At 41.5% G+C, this 13929-nt stretch overlaps 2 protein-coding genes across 12 annotated transcripts in view; one reads left to right on the top strand and one right to left on the bottom strand.

Moving 5' to 3' along the window:
* The window catches only part of LOC147029745 (anoctamin-1-like), a 129878-nt gene extending 126192 nt beyond the window's left edge, over positions 1-3686 (top strand). For 8 of the 10 annotated variants that reach the window (XM_085873037.1, XM_085873030.1, XM_085873033.1 and 5 more), the window contains 2 exons: positions 139-454; positions 1310-3686. In XM_085873037.1, coding sequence (XP_085729163.1) covers positions 139-454; positions 1310-1395 — 402 coding nt within the window. In that variant the 3' untranslated portion in view covers positions 1396-3686. Of the gene's footprint in view, positions 1-138 lie in introns of all 10 variants that reach the window. The other 2 variants (XR_015056066.1, XM_085873031.1) reach the window with 2 other exon arrangements.
* A 7048-nt stretch (positions 3687-10734) lies between these two features.
* The window catches only part of SLC5A8 (solute carrier family 5 member 8), an 82809-nt gene continuing 79614 nt past the window's right edge, over positions 10735-13929 (bottom strand). For both annotated transcript variants that reach the window (XM_085873027.1, XM_085873028.1), the window contains 2 exons: positions 12689-12831; positions 10735-12515 (listed from right to left, as the gene is read on the bottom strand). In XM_085873027.1, coding sequence (XP_085729153.1) covers positions 12384-12515; positions 12689-12831 — 275 coding nt within the window. In that variant the 3' untranslated portion in view covers positions 10735-12383. The remainder of the gene's footprint in view (positions 12516-12688; positions 12832-13929) is intronic.

The following is a 13929-nucleotide window of genomic DNA, read 5'->3' as shown; positions in this document are numbered from 1 at the left end:
GGTTCACGTTAAAGTGAGCATTGTGACTGACGAAGCATTTATTAAAAGCAATTCATCTACTGTTTAGTTATAAAGTATGAGCCCTTAAAATATTATAATAGAAAAAGGGCCATTAAACTTGTTCTCTTCCCCCAACAGAACCTTGTCATGTTTTCGAGCAGCATGCTGGATTGGCTTATCCCAGACGTTCCGGAGGACATCGCTGAAAGCATCCGCAAGGAGCAACGCCTCGCCGCCGATTGCTTCTTACGTGATGAGCAGGAAAAACACAACATATTGCAAACTTTCGCCACCCAAAAAGAAGATCAGAAAGAGCAGCTGACGCCACCTTTTGGTCCACATCAAGCCGGAGGTAACGATTCTCCCATTTTGAGGGAAACCGGCGGCACGGGCAATCCCGTCACACTCATGATGGAGGCCGAGGACATCTCACCTGAAAATAATTCCAATGACGGTAATAATTTATTCACAAACAATATCAAGCTTTGAGAATGGCCACCTTCGGATTTTGCATTGGCTGATCCTACCAGGCCTTTACAAGGCCCAAACAATGGAAGCATGAAGAGAGCTCCAAGTTTAACTATGCCTGCTTTCTCTATGCTACTCAGCGCAACATCTATATCAAGACCTAAGTTCTGGCGAGACATTTTATCTGGAATATCTTGGAATCTGCGTGCCGAGTGTGGCATGGTGATACCCAGTATATTTTTTTCCTGAGGCTTGAGGCCTAATTTAAATGGCACCTGATGCACTTGGCTTGACGTTAAAAGCACCGTCATGTTATTTTTAAAGATGATTTGGCCTCAGGAGCATGTTTCGAGAGAAACTACAAACACTTGTTTGAGTCTTAGATTCTCGATGAAAAAATGTGGCAAATCTTCGGGGGAAAAGAGGAGCTTTTACGAATGTAACGATTGCTTGAAAATGACAAAACCTCAACTTTTATAACATTTTGATTTTCAAAATGTTCAGAGATAAATATGCAAATTCCTTTTTACAGCCATATATGTTACAATATTGCTTGTCTATTTGTTTGTATTTAGATCTTCACCGATTGTTCATTTCACTTCCTTGAAAGAAATACTTGGTGTTTTGTGAACTTCAGGAAGAACTCACAGAAACAAGGAATCTAAGACATATATTCATATAAACTAGATCCGATATACATGAGTGATCAAAATCCGGTTTTAAGATGAGATTTTAATATGCTCGGAGTATCACTCCTGTTGGTTGTAATCCCCGTTTACAGGTTTCAGAAGGTGGAACGAAGTACTCCCAGTGCTTAAAGTTACCCACCTTCATTTTTTAGGATCACGTTACCAAGACGAAGTTGTGGTGCCTTTCTCTCCTCACATCACTGAACCAGAGACAGCATCCAATTGTCTGAAACTCTGACAACATATTGCGTCGACTTGGACAACTCTGCCATGAGTTGCTGGAGAAGTGAAATGTTGTGGATCATTTAAAGTTTTCAGTTGGTCCTCAAAAGGTTTTCCTTTTCTGTGTCTTCTATATCGTATGCAGGGGGAATGTGCTTTGCAATACCACTGGATGGTCTCGTTCTCTCCTCTGTGTCCCGGCTCACTTTTTATACCTCTTCTGTTTGTTTGGAACTTAGTTGTTTGTTTGTTTTGTTTTGTTTTGTTTTGGGAGGGAGGGTTATTTCGGATGTTGGCTTAATGGTGAGGGTGGCAGGCTTGGGAACTTTGGGTCCTGAGTTCAAATCCTACTCGACTGTTGAATTAATACTAGGTGGGGTTGACTCAGGTTGTCATTCCTTCTGAGGTCAGCAAAATGAGTTCCAGATTTCTGGGATGATTGAGCCATCCTGTGTTGGATCCTGTGTTGGAGTGGCGACCCATCCAGGATGTTGGCCAATAGCCCAGGAGACTGTTTTGGACGTTCTGTACAGAGTATGTTCCCAATGGATGGATGGATGGATGGAGGGATGGGGGTTGGTTGGTCAGGTGGCACCTCTTCAGTTTTATTCTTTGGTACAGACTTTGTGTTTTAGTTAAGTTGAGATCTTCTTTCTCATTGGAGATGGTGCAGTTTTTATTCCTTTTCAATAAACATTCCCACTGCTCGTTATGACCATATATGGACTTAGGTGTCCCGTTTTTGTCTTTTTGTAATGGTTTACAATCATCATTGGGCGTTTTTGGTTACTGCTAGCCAAGCCTTTTCCAAGCAGCCTTAGGGCTCAAGCCACTTGTCCCGGGACACTGATAGCACTCTGGAGAGTTGTGCCAATAAGATAAATGGTCAGTTCCCCAAGAAGGCATGTGCCCAAACTCCTCCATGAAGGTCACTATGTGTCGGCACCCTGGCCTTTGATGAAGAAGCCTCCTCTATACTCTGTTTCCTTCACAGATAGCCAATGGCATTAGAACACCTCTGGCTAGATATCCTGCCAGGAGTACTACCAGCCAGATTCGGTCTGGCATCGTTGGCTACCTGGGTTTGCATCGCGAGAAAAGATGGTCTGTCAACAGAATGGAAATGTTAGAAGCACTTTAAGTACGAGTAATAGTGATTGCACAATTACACCTTTCCAATTGTGAGAATGTATGCCATGTGTCAGCTACTCACCTAATGGAATATCACACTGATTTTAACAATTTTTTCCCCCATTATAATTGTAAGGAAGCATTTCCAGACTTGTACATGTTCACATAATTATCATTACAGAAACGTTTTTAGGGTATACATCGCATTGCTGTGCCGATAGCATTTCCCTGCCGAACACAAACATCTGGTTTATTTTTCAGATGAATATTGACACCACTATTTTCATTATTTCGTATGCAGCTTGGGGCGGCTGATGGTTGCATCATTGCTGGGAGTGTGGCTGTGCCGCTGATGCAATGTCCCCTGTTATCAGTAGGCTGGTACTCATTTTGCCGTCCATGGAAGGATGACAGGATGAGTCAACCCACCTGTTGTTATCTAACTGCACAACAGGGGCTCAAACTCAAAAACCTGAGATTTTAAGCCAGCCACCCTAGCCGTTAACCCAACAACAGGCTTACGCTTCACTAAAAACCAAACAATTAATTCACCATGCTAATCTCATTCAATATTTGCACTCAAAATTTCAAACGCCCCTGTTTTGCTATTTTATGGTCATTTATTTATTTATTTATTTGTAACCCTCTTTGGTGTTTACAACCTTAAATAACTCGACCAAAAGCTATCTGTCACCATAGATGGGAGTAACGTACTACATGTAACGCTACGTATAATAGCGTTACAGTACTCTAACTTCACTTTTGAAGAAAAACTATCTTGAGTACTTTGAGTAATCTACCACCGTTCAAATGTCATTTTTCATTTTTCCATCTCTAAGTAATAATAATCATGTTGTTCTCATGTTCTAATGTCAGCATGTTCTGGAACCTCAAACTGCATTTGATAAACAAAGTAGAAACGGGAAGATAATCTGGGAAGATGGTGGCTCAGGGGGAACACTTACTCATGCATGTTTGTAAGTGATTTGTTCATTTTGCAAGTCCGTTTACGCATTGTCTCCAACATATGTAATCGCTGTTATTTGAAAATGACAACCGATCAAAATACAATAAAAGTTGATAAACACTGACAGAGGTCTTGGTGCAGTGTGTGATATGTTGCTACATGTGTCATCACATTCTTGGAAAACAAAAAGTAATAAAACATTTCCTCTTCTCCGACTCAGCTCATTTATTTTCAAAACAAAATTTATCAGGATTTTGAATCTAAAACGGCGCATTAAAGATGAAGTAGATTTTGGAAAGAAAGCCAAGCTGGAAGAAAATGTTTTATTACCTCCGCCACCGAAGGTGAAGGAGGTCATGTTTTCACCCCTTTTTGTTTGTTAATTGCCGGAATCCTTCGGATTTTGGCAATTATGTTGGTCGGTTGTATGTGTAATTCTGTCTGTCTGTTTGTTACTTAGATTTCGTAAGTATATTGATCGGTTTCGTCCTCTGTTTGTTACTTACGAAATCTAAAGATTTCGTAAGTATTGTTGTGGTTTCCCACCCGCCAGCGTGCCGGCGACCGCTTCTAGAACCTTGTCGCAGCTTTCAGAACAACGCCGAAATCCAGCTATGGGTGTGTTTTAATCACACCGAAAATCAGCCAGCTATTCTGTCCGCGCACGACAGGGTCCGATCGCCGAATTGTCGATTTACCTAATTATGCGCGTAGACAGAAATGCCGGGGATTTACACCTCGACGGGACCTGCTTGGAAACGAGCCGCTAAGCAGCTCGCTCCGTTTGCAATTTGCCGAGCGGTGTATATCGTCAATCCCCGCCAGATCCGCTTACTCTATTGGCTATTTAAAAAGCCAACTATATTCCGAACTTAATAATGGCAGTTCAATCGAGGGAAAGGACGCAACGAACGGGTCAACATTCACACAATGACATTTATTATTATTGTACGTATACAGGCATGCACCTATACAATTAGGCGAGGCAAGCACGCATGCATTTATGCAAGGCAAAGAAAAGCAATGCAATCAACAAAAGCACGACAAGAAGAACAACAACCGTTGGTCTATTTATTATGTACAATTACTTAAACAGGTTTACTTAAGGACAGGGCGCCACATCTCTCATACAAAAACCCCAAAAAGAAAGAGAAGGAAGGAAAACGTGACCGTGTGGTGAATCCTCGGGGCCCCGTCCTCATCATGACAGACCTCTGCTGGCGTCTCGGCACCACTGACCTCGTCACAACAGACCTCTGCTGGCGTCTCGGCGCCTCCGACCTCGTCACGACAGACCTCTGCTGGCGTCTCGGCGCCTCCGACCTCGTCACGACAGACCCAGAGAGAGAGAGAGAGCTTCCTTACAACCACCCAGAGAACGCGATCCAGAGAGAGAGTGCGATTCTCCTCAGCACATCTTTTATAGCCCCTCTCCCTCGCCCCCTCCCTTTTCCCAGCGTGCGAGGGAAACTTCCAGAAGAAGCCGTTTTCCCGCTCAATCGGGGCCGTTCCCTCGCCGCTGCGCTGCATTCGTTATTCCTTCTTGTTTTTCTCCTGCACGTGTTGAGAATCCACTTGCAGGGTTGGGAGTCTCCTGCGTTGGCCGGCGGAGTTGTTATTCGTTGGGGGAGGTGGGGGGCGTCTGTTCTCCCTCGACGAATGCAAGGCTTCTGGCAACCGTGTGCTGAGGTGGAAACACGGTGGTAGTTGTGGTGGTTGGTTGGTGGCGTGGCAAGCGTTTTGTGGTGGTCATGATGGTGGTGTGGTTGGGCGGTTGTGATTAAGGTGGTTGTTGTGAAGGTGGTTGTGGAGAAGGTGGCTGTTGTGAAGGCGGTTGTGGAGAAGGTGGCTGTGATTGTTGAGATGCGGTTGTGGTGGTTGAGAGGTGGTTGGTCCAAAATAAAGATAGCAAAAGAAAAACACCTGCCTCAAAGATCACAGCCCGGTTACACGAATAAATTCCCTTAGACATCGGTGGGGAAATCTAATCTGAACACAGACTTATTGACATAACTGATCTCTGGGATACCTGAATGGTGTTCTGTGAATTTCCACAACCGTAACAGTATATTGATCACTTCCGTCCTCTGTTTGTGTGTTTGTTACTTACGAAATCTAAAGATTTCATAAGTATATTGATCACTTCCGTCCTCTGTTTGTCTGTTTGTGTGTTTGTTTGTGTGTGTCTTTGTTTGTTTGTTGGCACGATAACTCGAGAACGGAAGAAGCTACCAATGTCAAATTACACCACGTGATTCAGGAGGGTGATGGCTAGCGCTGATTAGATTTTGGTCAAAATCGGTCAAAGGTCAAGGTCACAGTGAGGTCAAATATTCGATTTTTGATGGTTTGGAACAGAATCATCGTAGAAACTACTGGTTTATGTCGCTACCTTCTCTCGAGACAGCTTTTATTAGACAAGGTCAGAGGTCAAGTTGACGATTTCGTAAGTACCAGTGTATGACTGTTTGTTACTCACGAAATCTAAATATTTCGTAAGTATATTGATGACTTCCATCGTTTGTGTGTGTGTTTGTGTGTTTGTTTGTAGGCATGATAACTCGAGAACGGAAGAAGCTACCAATGTCAAATTACACCACGTGATTCACGAGGGAGATGGCTAGCGCTGATTAGATTTTGGTCAAAATCGGTCAAAGGTCAAGGTCACAGTGAGGTCAAACATAATTCCGTAAATTCACGTGGAGAAATGGAGTATTTTTGCTTCGGTCGACGTTACGAGTTCGTTTTAACTTCGATTTTAATTTTGTCTTCAGTTTTTGCGATGGCTTAGGACGCTTAACACTCGGTTGTCGAAATTCTGGTAAAAATCGGATGTTTTGGAGACGTTTTAAGATTGTATAAAAAATATTTCACTCGCCGCGTCACGACTCATCACGTGGTGCAGTGCGCTCGAGCAGAGGCGTCATTGATCACGTAAAGGTTTTCCGTGTGCGCGCTGATGGTGTTTTCGATGAAGATGGTGTTTAAGTCATTTTTTTTTATCCCAATAAAGGTTATCGTCGCATGCCTGACTCGCTAAGCCGTCGGATTATGTAAAGATTGTTGGTGGATGGCCGAATATTACGGTTTTGTGACTTTGATAAAATAATATTAAATAATTGCGTGGAGAAATGGAGATTTTTGCTTCGGTCGACGTTACGAGTTCGTTTTAACTTGGATTGCAATTCTGTTTTCACTTTTGGTAACGGCTCGGTATGCTTCACACTCGGTTGTCGAAATTCTGGTAAAATCGGATGTTTTGGAGACGTTTTAAGATTGTATAAAAAAATATTTCACTCGCCGCATCACGACTCATCACGTGGTGCAGTGCGCTCGAGCAGAGGCGTCGTTGATCACGTAAAGGTTTTCCGTGTGCGCGCTGACGGTGTTTTCGATGAAGATGGTGTTTCAGTCATTTTTTTTATCCCAATAAAGGTTATCGTCGCATGCCTGACTCGCTAAGCCGTCGGATTATGTAAAGATTGTTGGTGGATGGCTGAATATTACGGTTTTGTGACTTTGATAAAATAATATTAAATAATTGCGTGGAGAAATGGAGATTTTTGCTTCGGTCGACGTTACGAGTTCGTTTTAACTTGGATTGCAATTCTGTTTTCACTTTTGGTAACGGCTCGGTATGCTTCACACTCGGTTGTCGAAATTCTGGTAAAAATCGGATGTTTTATGAGATTTATGTTGGGTGTCGTATCTGAGGTATTAATATGTACTGAAGATTATGCTAATGAGGGGGATTGTAACACACGGCATTACGTGCTCGTAAGATCATCTCAGTGGAGATGACATAATAAAGCCAGTCTCGAAGTCTGTCTGCCCGTCCACAATCAAACCGAGTGGAGACAAATAACCAATAGTGGAATGGATAGAGGTCGATGAGACATGCACAACGATATAACTTTCAAGGTCGTCCAAGGTCGAGGTCAACGTCACGAGGCTGTCAAAGTTGTGAAAATCGTCGATTTCAAATCGTATCTCCTCCCTCATTTATCAAGAGAGATCAAATGTTATTAGTGATTCAGATACTACGGACTATTATTGAGAACAACACGAGCCATTTTTTTGAAATTTGCTCTCGTTCCGATTTTATAGCCCTTCAAACTTCGTTCTCATTCCCCGTATGGGCCGTTCATAAAGTACGTACATACAAAAAAAAGTATTAAATTAAGAACCGGAACTCTCCGAGACAAATATTATATTTGAAGCCTTTGTCAGATTTAACTAAAACAATGGAACACAAGTTTATATGCACACTTACTTTCATTTATGACAATATTGTCTTGAATGTCAATTTGTACTTTTATTTTCATAAATGACGTGCTGTGATATTAAAAGAAAAAGGTAAATTACACCGCTCGGGACTGCATCGTCATGGCTTACAAACACCGGTTCATAAGGAACTGCTGGTTTTGCAAGCGATTAGCGATGTATGAGGGGGGGGGTGGTGGTTGGTCACGAGCTACGTACACAGGGAGGTCGGTGGTTGGTTTAAAGCCCGCGTATGGGGTGGGTGGGTGGTACGACGGCTGCATACATACTTTATGAAAGTGGTGTCGGACTACATGAAAGCGTTTCAGAAGATGAAGGTGAGTCTGTCGTCATCGCGAGGGGAAAAAATATCCCCGTTCACAGGAACATTTTCGACGTGATGTTGAATCCGTGGACGTCAATAATTGTTCCATATTACTGTATTACCGTAGTTAGTAATTACTGATGCATTTGAGATAAATCTACAGTTCGTTGTAATCTTCAAGTATTGTGATGTGATATGGGGGTGGGTGGTCACTAGCCTGTATACAGAGGGGGGTTGATGGGTGGTCACTAGCCTACATACAGAGGGGGGTGGGTGGGTGGTCACAAGCCTCTATACAGAGGGCGGTGGGTGGGTGGTCACTAGCCTACATACAGAGGGGGGTGGGTGGGTGGTCACTAGCCTACATACAGAGGGCGGTGGGTGGGTGGTCACTAGCCTGTATACAGAGGGGGTGGGTGGGTGGTCACAAGCCTCTATACAGAGGGCGGTGGGTGGGTGGGTGGTCAATAGCCTACATACAGGGGTGGGTGGGTGGGTGGTCACTAGCCTACATACAGAGGGCGGTGGGTGGGTGGTCACTAGCCTGTATACAGAGGGGGGTGGGTGGGTGGTCACTAGCCTACATACAGAGGGGGGTGGGTGGGTGGTCACTAGCCTACATATTGAGGGGGGTGGGTGGGTGGTCACTAGCCTACATACAGAGGGGGGTTGGTGGGTGGTCACTAGCCTACATACAGAGGGGGGTGGGTGGTTTTGAAACCCGGAAGTAGAGCGTACGTACTTTATGAACTGCCCCTATTCCAGTGTGGCACAGAGTTACTTACTTTCGACCTCTGGCAGAGATGACCGGCACTCCCGCTCGGGGGTATTTTTTTAAGTCAATTTCAATCCTGTCTTCACTTTTGGTAACGGTTAAGTATGCTTAATACTCGGTTGTCGAAATTCTGGTAAAAATCGGATGTTTTATGAGAGGTTTGGTACAGAATCATCGTAGAAACTTCTGGTTTGCGTCGCTACCTTCTCTAGAGACAGCTTTTATTAGACAAGGTCAGAGCTCAGGTTGACGATTTCGTAAGTACCAGTCGATGACTGCTTGTATGTGTGTTTGTGTGTTTATTTCCCCTGTTTCAGCGATCATGACCAAACTGTGCAGAGACGTCGGCCATGGTCCAACTTAGACACTTGTCGTTTTTGGTGAATCTCGGTCAAAGGTCAAAGTCACCGAAAAACCGAAATTCTTATTTTTGCAATAACGTCCACTAAAATGGTCGTATCGACTTCAAACCAAATCCAAAATGTGCATCTTCCAATTCTGCATCCAGCCATATGTCTCATTGAGGTGTCACACCAACACCCTTCTTAGCGGTCGGGGGTCGAATGTCAGGGGGGGTCGGGTCAAAACTTTCAAATTGCGATAAAAACGCCATTTCAAGTCCGATTGACTTCCAAGTTATGATCATGACCAAACTAAGTGCGATAACTCATTAAACAGTAGCACTATTGACTTATAAGAATCAAATTGATTTCCAGGTTTTTGTTTTTGTTAGAGATCATGGAGATATGACAAAGTTATTCCGGCAATTCCTTGCTCAATGAACAATTTTATTTGTGTACAGGATATGTCAAAAAGTTGTCGATGGATCCGGATGAAATTTTGTGGACAGGTTCGGTGTGTGACAAGGACGAACTCTTTAGATTTCGGTGAAGATCAGGATCTGGATCCGACGACTAGAATTTTAAAAGTGATTCTTCACCATCAAGAGATAGGGCTGAACTAATATATAGCATGATATCTCAAAACATTGTGGACGGATTTAAATGAAACTTGGTGGGAAGGTTGGGTGTGTGACAAGGAAGAATTGATTCGATTTTTATGAAGATCCGAATCCGGATCTGGATACGAGAATTATTTAATTTTTGTAGTGATTCTTCACCATCGAGAGATCGGGCCAAAAACGATATAAAGCATGATATTTCAAAAATGTGTTCAAACCAATTGTTTTTCTTAACTCTAATACATGCTTAACTTCAAACCTTCTACCAAATATTTTTTTAATCATTTCATAATATTCAAACCCATCATTGTTATGTATCTAAACTATAAAATAATACATGAAACTTGTTTATTTCAATTATGGTGCATGATGAGATAACAAGTAACTGGGAGAACAAGCCAATAATTCAGTTGAATATAACAAACTATTCCATGCAAACATCACACTTGAGTACGTGACTATGTGTGTGATGTCTACTGCTGGTGGAGTGGTGGTGATAACTTGTTGTTTTGTATTTTTGTGTTTTGGGGGGTTATGTTTATACTGTGTCCTGTGTACTAAATTATATATTAATTTGTCAAGGAACAACTTTCCTCATGTTGCCACCATTTTGTTTTGCAATCAACCAGGTTAATTTGGGATCCCTGGAGGGTTAAATTTATCATCTTATTTTATAACCACCTCGGGAATTTGGTCATCTTTTGGTGTGCTCGGCTCTGAGCATGGGACGGTAACTCGGGTGCAGTTCCATCCTGTCGGGAGGTTGCCGTCTGCTCGACAATATTTTCATTTTTTCCATCTTACCTCTGCTATAATAACATCACAAACGTTGTGGCTGTCGAAAAGAACAAAGTGCTAAATTTAACAAAGGCAAAGAACAAAGGGATCAGACATTTTCTGCAGGAATGAAAGTCAAGGAACCACAAGAACAAGTTGTGCAAAATCTCTATTTCAAATTTAATTCAATATATAGAGAACAATTTAGGCAATACCATATACTAATGTGTGTGTATGCAAAAAAAAGTGTTTAGACTTTAACACAGATTTAAATTGAACAAATTAAAGTGATCTTAAACAGCTCATGCTGATAAAGGGACATTGTAGAATGTTCAAGGAATTTCAATGGATTCAAGTTCAAAACTTAAATACACAACATAAAAACGAAATAAAGAGAGCTTTTTAGGCCTTCATTTTTCTTCAGGGGTGTAACGGGTGTAACATTTCTGAATTTGTTCTGGGAAGAATGAAAGGAGGTGATGAGGGGCAAAATGGAAAGTGGCTCAATCTCACAGTTCTGTGAGGTAAGGCAATGGTTCAGCCTTGAGTATAGGTTGAGCAAGGGAGACCTTCAGTCATCAAGGCTCTGCTCAAGTAACTTTCAGCTCACCAGAACACCTAAGGGGCAGGAACAATTCCCTATTGTTCTCAACACCACCGCTTGGACCATGTTCTATATATATATATATATATATATATATATATATATATATATATATATATATATATATATATATATATATATATATATATAGCTCCTTGCCAATGATTCTCATTGACACAACATGCACCCCGAGTCCCTCATCCGTCTCCGTCTTTCTCTCCCTCACTCACTCCTCCACGCCCACACCACATATTCAGTTGGAACAGCATTGTGGCTGTCCTGCTTGCCAGCGGACATTAGGATGACTCCACTTCATCCTGAACAACTGCATTTTCTGATTTTCTGTTTGCAAGAATGATGTCTGTGCTAACCCACAACATTCTCGCTCAAATCTAGTTCACATTCCCCTGCCCATGCTATTTCACTTCAAGAATACACATCCTCCTCCTCTCAAGTTCTGATTCATGATCTATCAAGCTGGTAAGGTATTTATACTCTCAACGTTTTCATATCATGTTCGTGGGAGGAAATAGATGAAGACGGACAAAGACAAGACTAACATTATAGATTCAAAAAGCATTTTTAAAATTGATAAACTTTCTGATTTCCCACAATTAAATATCCCATCAGCATTCATAATTATTTTCCCTGTCTTCTTATTCTTCTCATATTCTTTTGAAACCTGTTTTTTTAAGAGAAAATTCTGTCCTCTCTTTTTACCAAATCAAATTTGTGGCAAATTATTCTCAAGAGTCCAAACCACAAAACGAAAATATTATAATTGCTCAATTGCGGTTGTGCAGCGACCCTCACTGAAAGGGTACAAATGGAACAGAAGAAGACTGAGCATTTAACAATGAAATGGCTTGCATTGTTATCTCGATTCCACTACATCTGAGAATGAACGATCTATATTAAAGTCGATCTGCATGCACACACACTCACCGACACTCACCGACGTTCATGTCGCTTACAATGGCATCTCCCATCACTTCGGTAATAGGAGAGGTAAATAATCCAATCTAAACAAATACAATCTCATTTGCATGAGATCATGATGAAAACAGAAAATTAAAATGTCCAAAGAGAAACCCACCAAGTCTTCCGAGGAAAAGATCCATAACTTCCTATGACTTCCTTACTCATCCAAAAATGCATATAATATGATATGGTGCTCCTCCTGTATTTCTACATCTACACCCTAAAATCTGGTTATACGGTGTTTCATCGTATCTCCGGAACTGGTGTTCAAATCCGTGGCAAAAGATGCATTGTCCAAACCCTCAAGACCTCCGGTCTTCACGGGCCACACCAAATTTGTTGCTTTTTCTTTCTGTTGGGCCACATGGGAAACATGAGATGTGCAATGAAGATTTAAGAAGATAACTTTTAATCGTAATTACATGTGAAAAGATCAATTTATGTCAAACAAAAAGAGGGGAAATTATCAGACGAGATGAAGCAACGTAATGCAGGTGAGGAGCAGATGAAGTATATTAAACGTACACTTTCTGCAGGGTGATCTTTATGAGGAACTCCACACCACATCATCTCACGGAGTCGGTCAGAACAGCAGCAAAAGTAGTCGCAGATGGGTCGGATGAGCTTTGGGTTTATGCTTTCCCTGGCATTTCCCCCTGCCACCAGTGCTGGATTAACCATTAGGCAGACAAGACATGTGCCTTAGGGCCAGCCAAAAATTCGGGCCACAAACTTTGCAATCTAAGGTCTAGTAAACTGTAAAGCAAAGTGCCAAATCTGTACGAGTTTTGTCATGCATATATTCATACACTGCAAATTGTATAGAGGGATTAAATAAACTATTTTCTTTTCACGTTAAATATTTGTCTTTTTTTTTTGTATTAAATATTTTGTTCTTGAATCAGTTCATCTTTTGTCTGGGGTCCATATCCATAAGCCCGAGATATAATTTAAAATTTTCAGGCCATTCTCTAAAATTTAAGAATGTGACTTAGGTCCAGCCGAGGCTTAATCCGGCTCTGCCTGCCACAATGCAGAATACTTATCACCTTTAGTTTTTTTGTTTTGTTTTGTTTTTTTTAACATGATAACTGTGGATTACATTGACTGAAAAATCATAAAATTGAAAATATTATTACCCCACGTTCGTAACGCAAAGCGGGGTTAACCCAAAAGGAGCACAAGCAACTTGAAGGTAATTTTCAGATACAAGTCCAATATTATTATTATTATTAGTTTGGCTGTAATCATTATGAATGTGAAGCTAACTTCCTTGTATATGAAGTATTTTGCAGTTGTTGTGTGGGACGCATACAGTATGTCCAATCAGAAATATACTGACACTACACAAAAAATATCCGATATCGGACGTTACTTAGACATTTAGATGCTCTCCCTCTCAATAACACTGTATAGATAAATATGTGAGCCATTTTGTATTTTGAAGAAATCAATTTAAATTTAAGAGTATGCACGATGAAAAATACAAGTTTTACTAATCAAGAAAAAGCACAACAAAAGCAACTAGAGGGGGAGCACTCGGGAGAGATCAAAACCTCCTCCGCCAATACTGCTGGGTCACTCAAGTGAACCTTATATCTTATTCATTAAATATGATGTCAACAGTGCTGACAGTTATAGTTCTTTTCTCCAACATTTTTGGGTGGGGTGGGGGGGTTGGAAATCACTTAAAAAATGTAAAAATGCAAAAAAATCGAAATTTTGTTGAAAAAACAGTTGCAAAAGTTTTTTTTTCTCTAACAATT

The sequence above is a fragment of the Eptatretus burgeri genome, chromosome 3 (genome assembly GCF_056783735.1).
Source record: "Eptatretus burgeri isolate ZD-2024b chromosome 3, Ebu_testis_v1, whole genome shotgun sequence".
Taxonomy (NCBI): Eukaryota; Metazoa; Chordata; class Myxini; order Myxiniformes; family Myxinidae; genus Eptatretus; species Eptatretus burgeri.
Note: the sequence above shows the minus strand (reverse complement) of the source record. Positions and strands in the feature narration are given on the sequence as shown.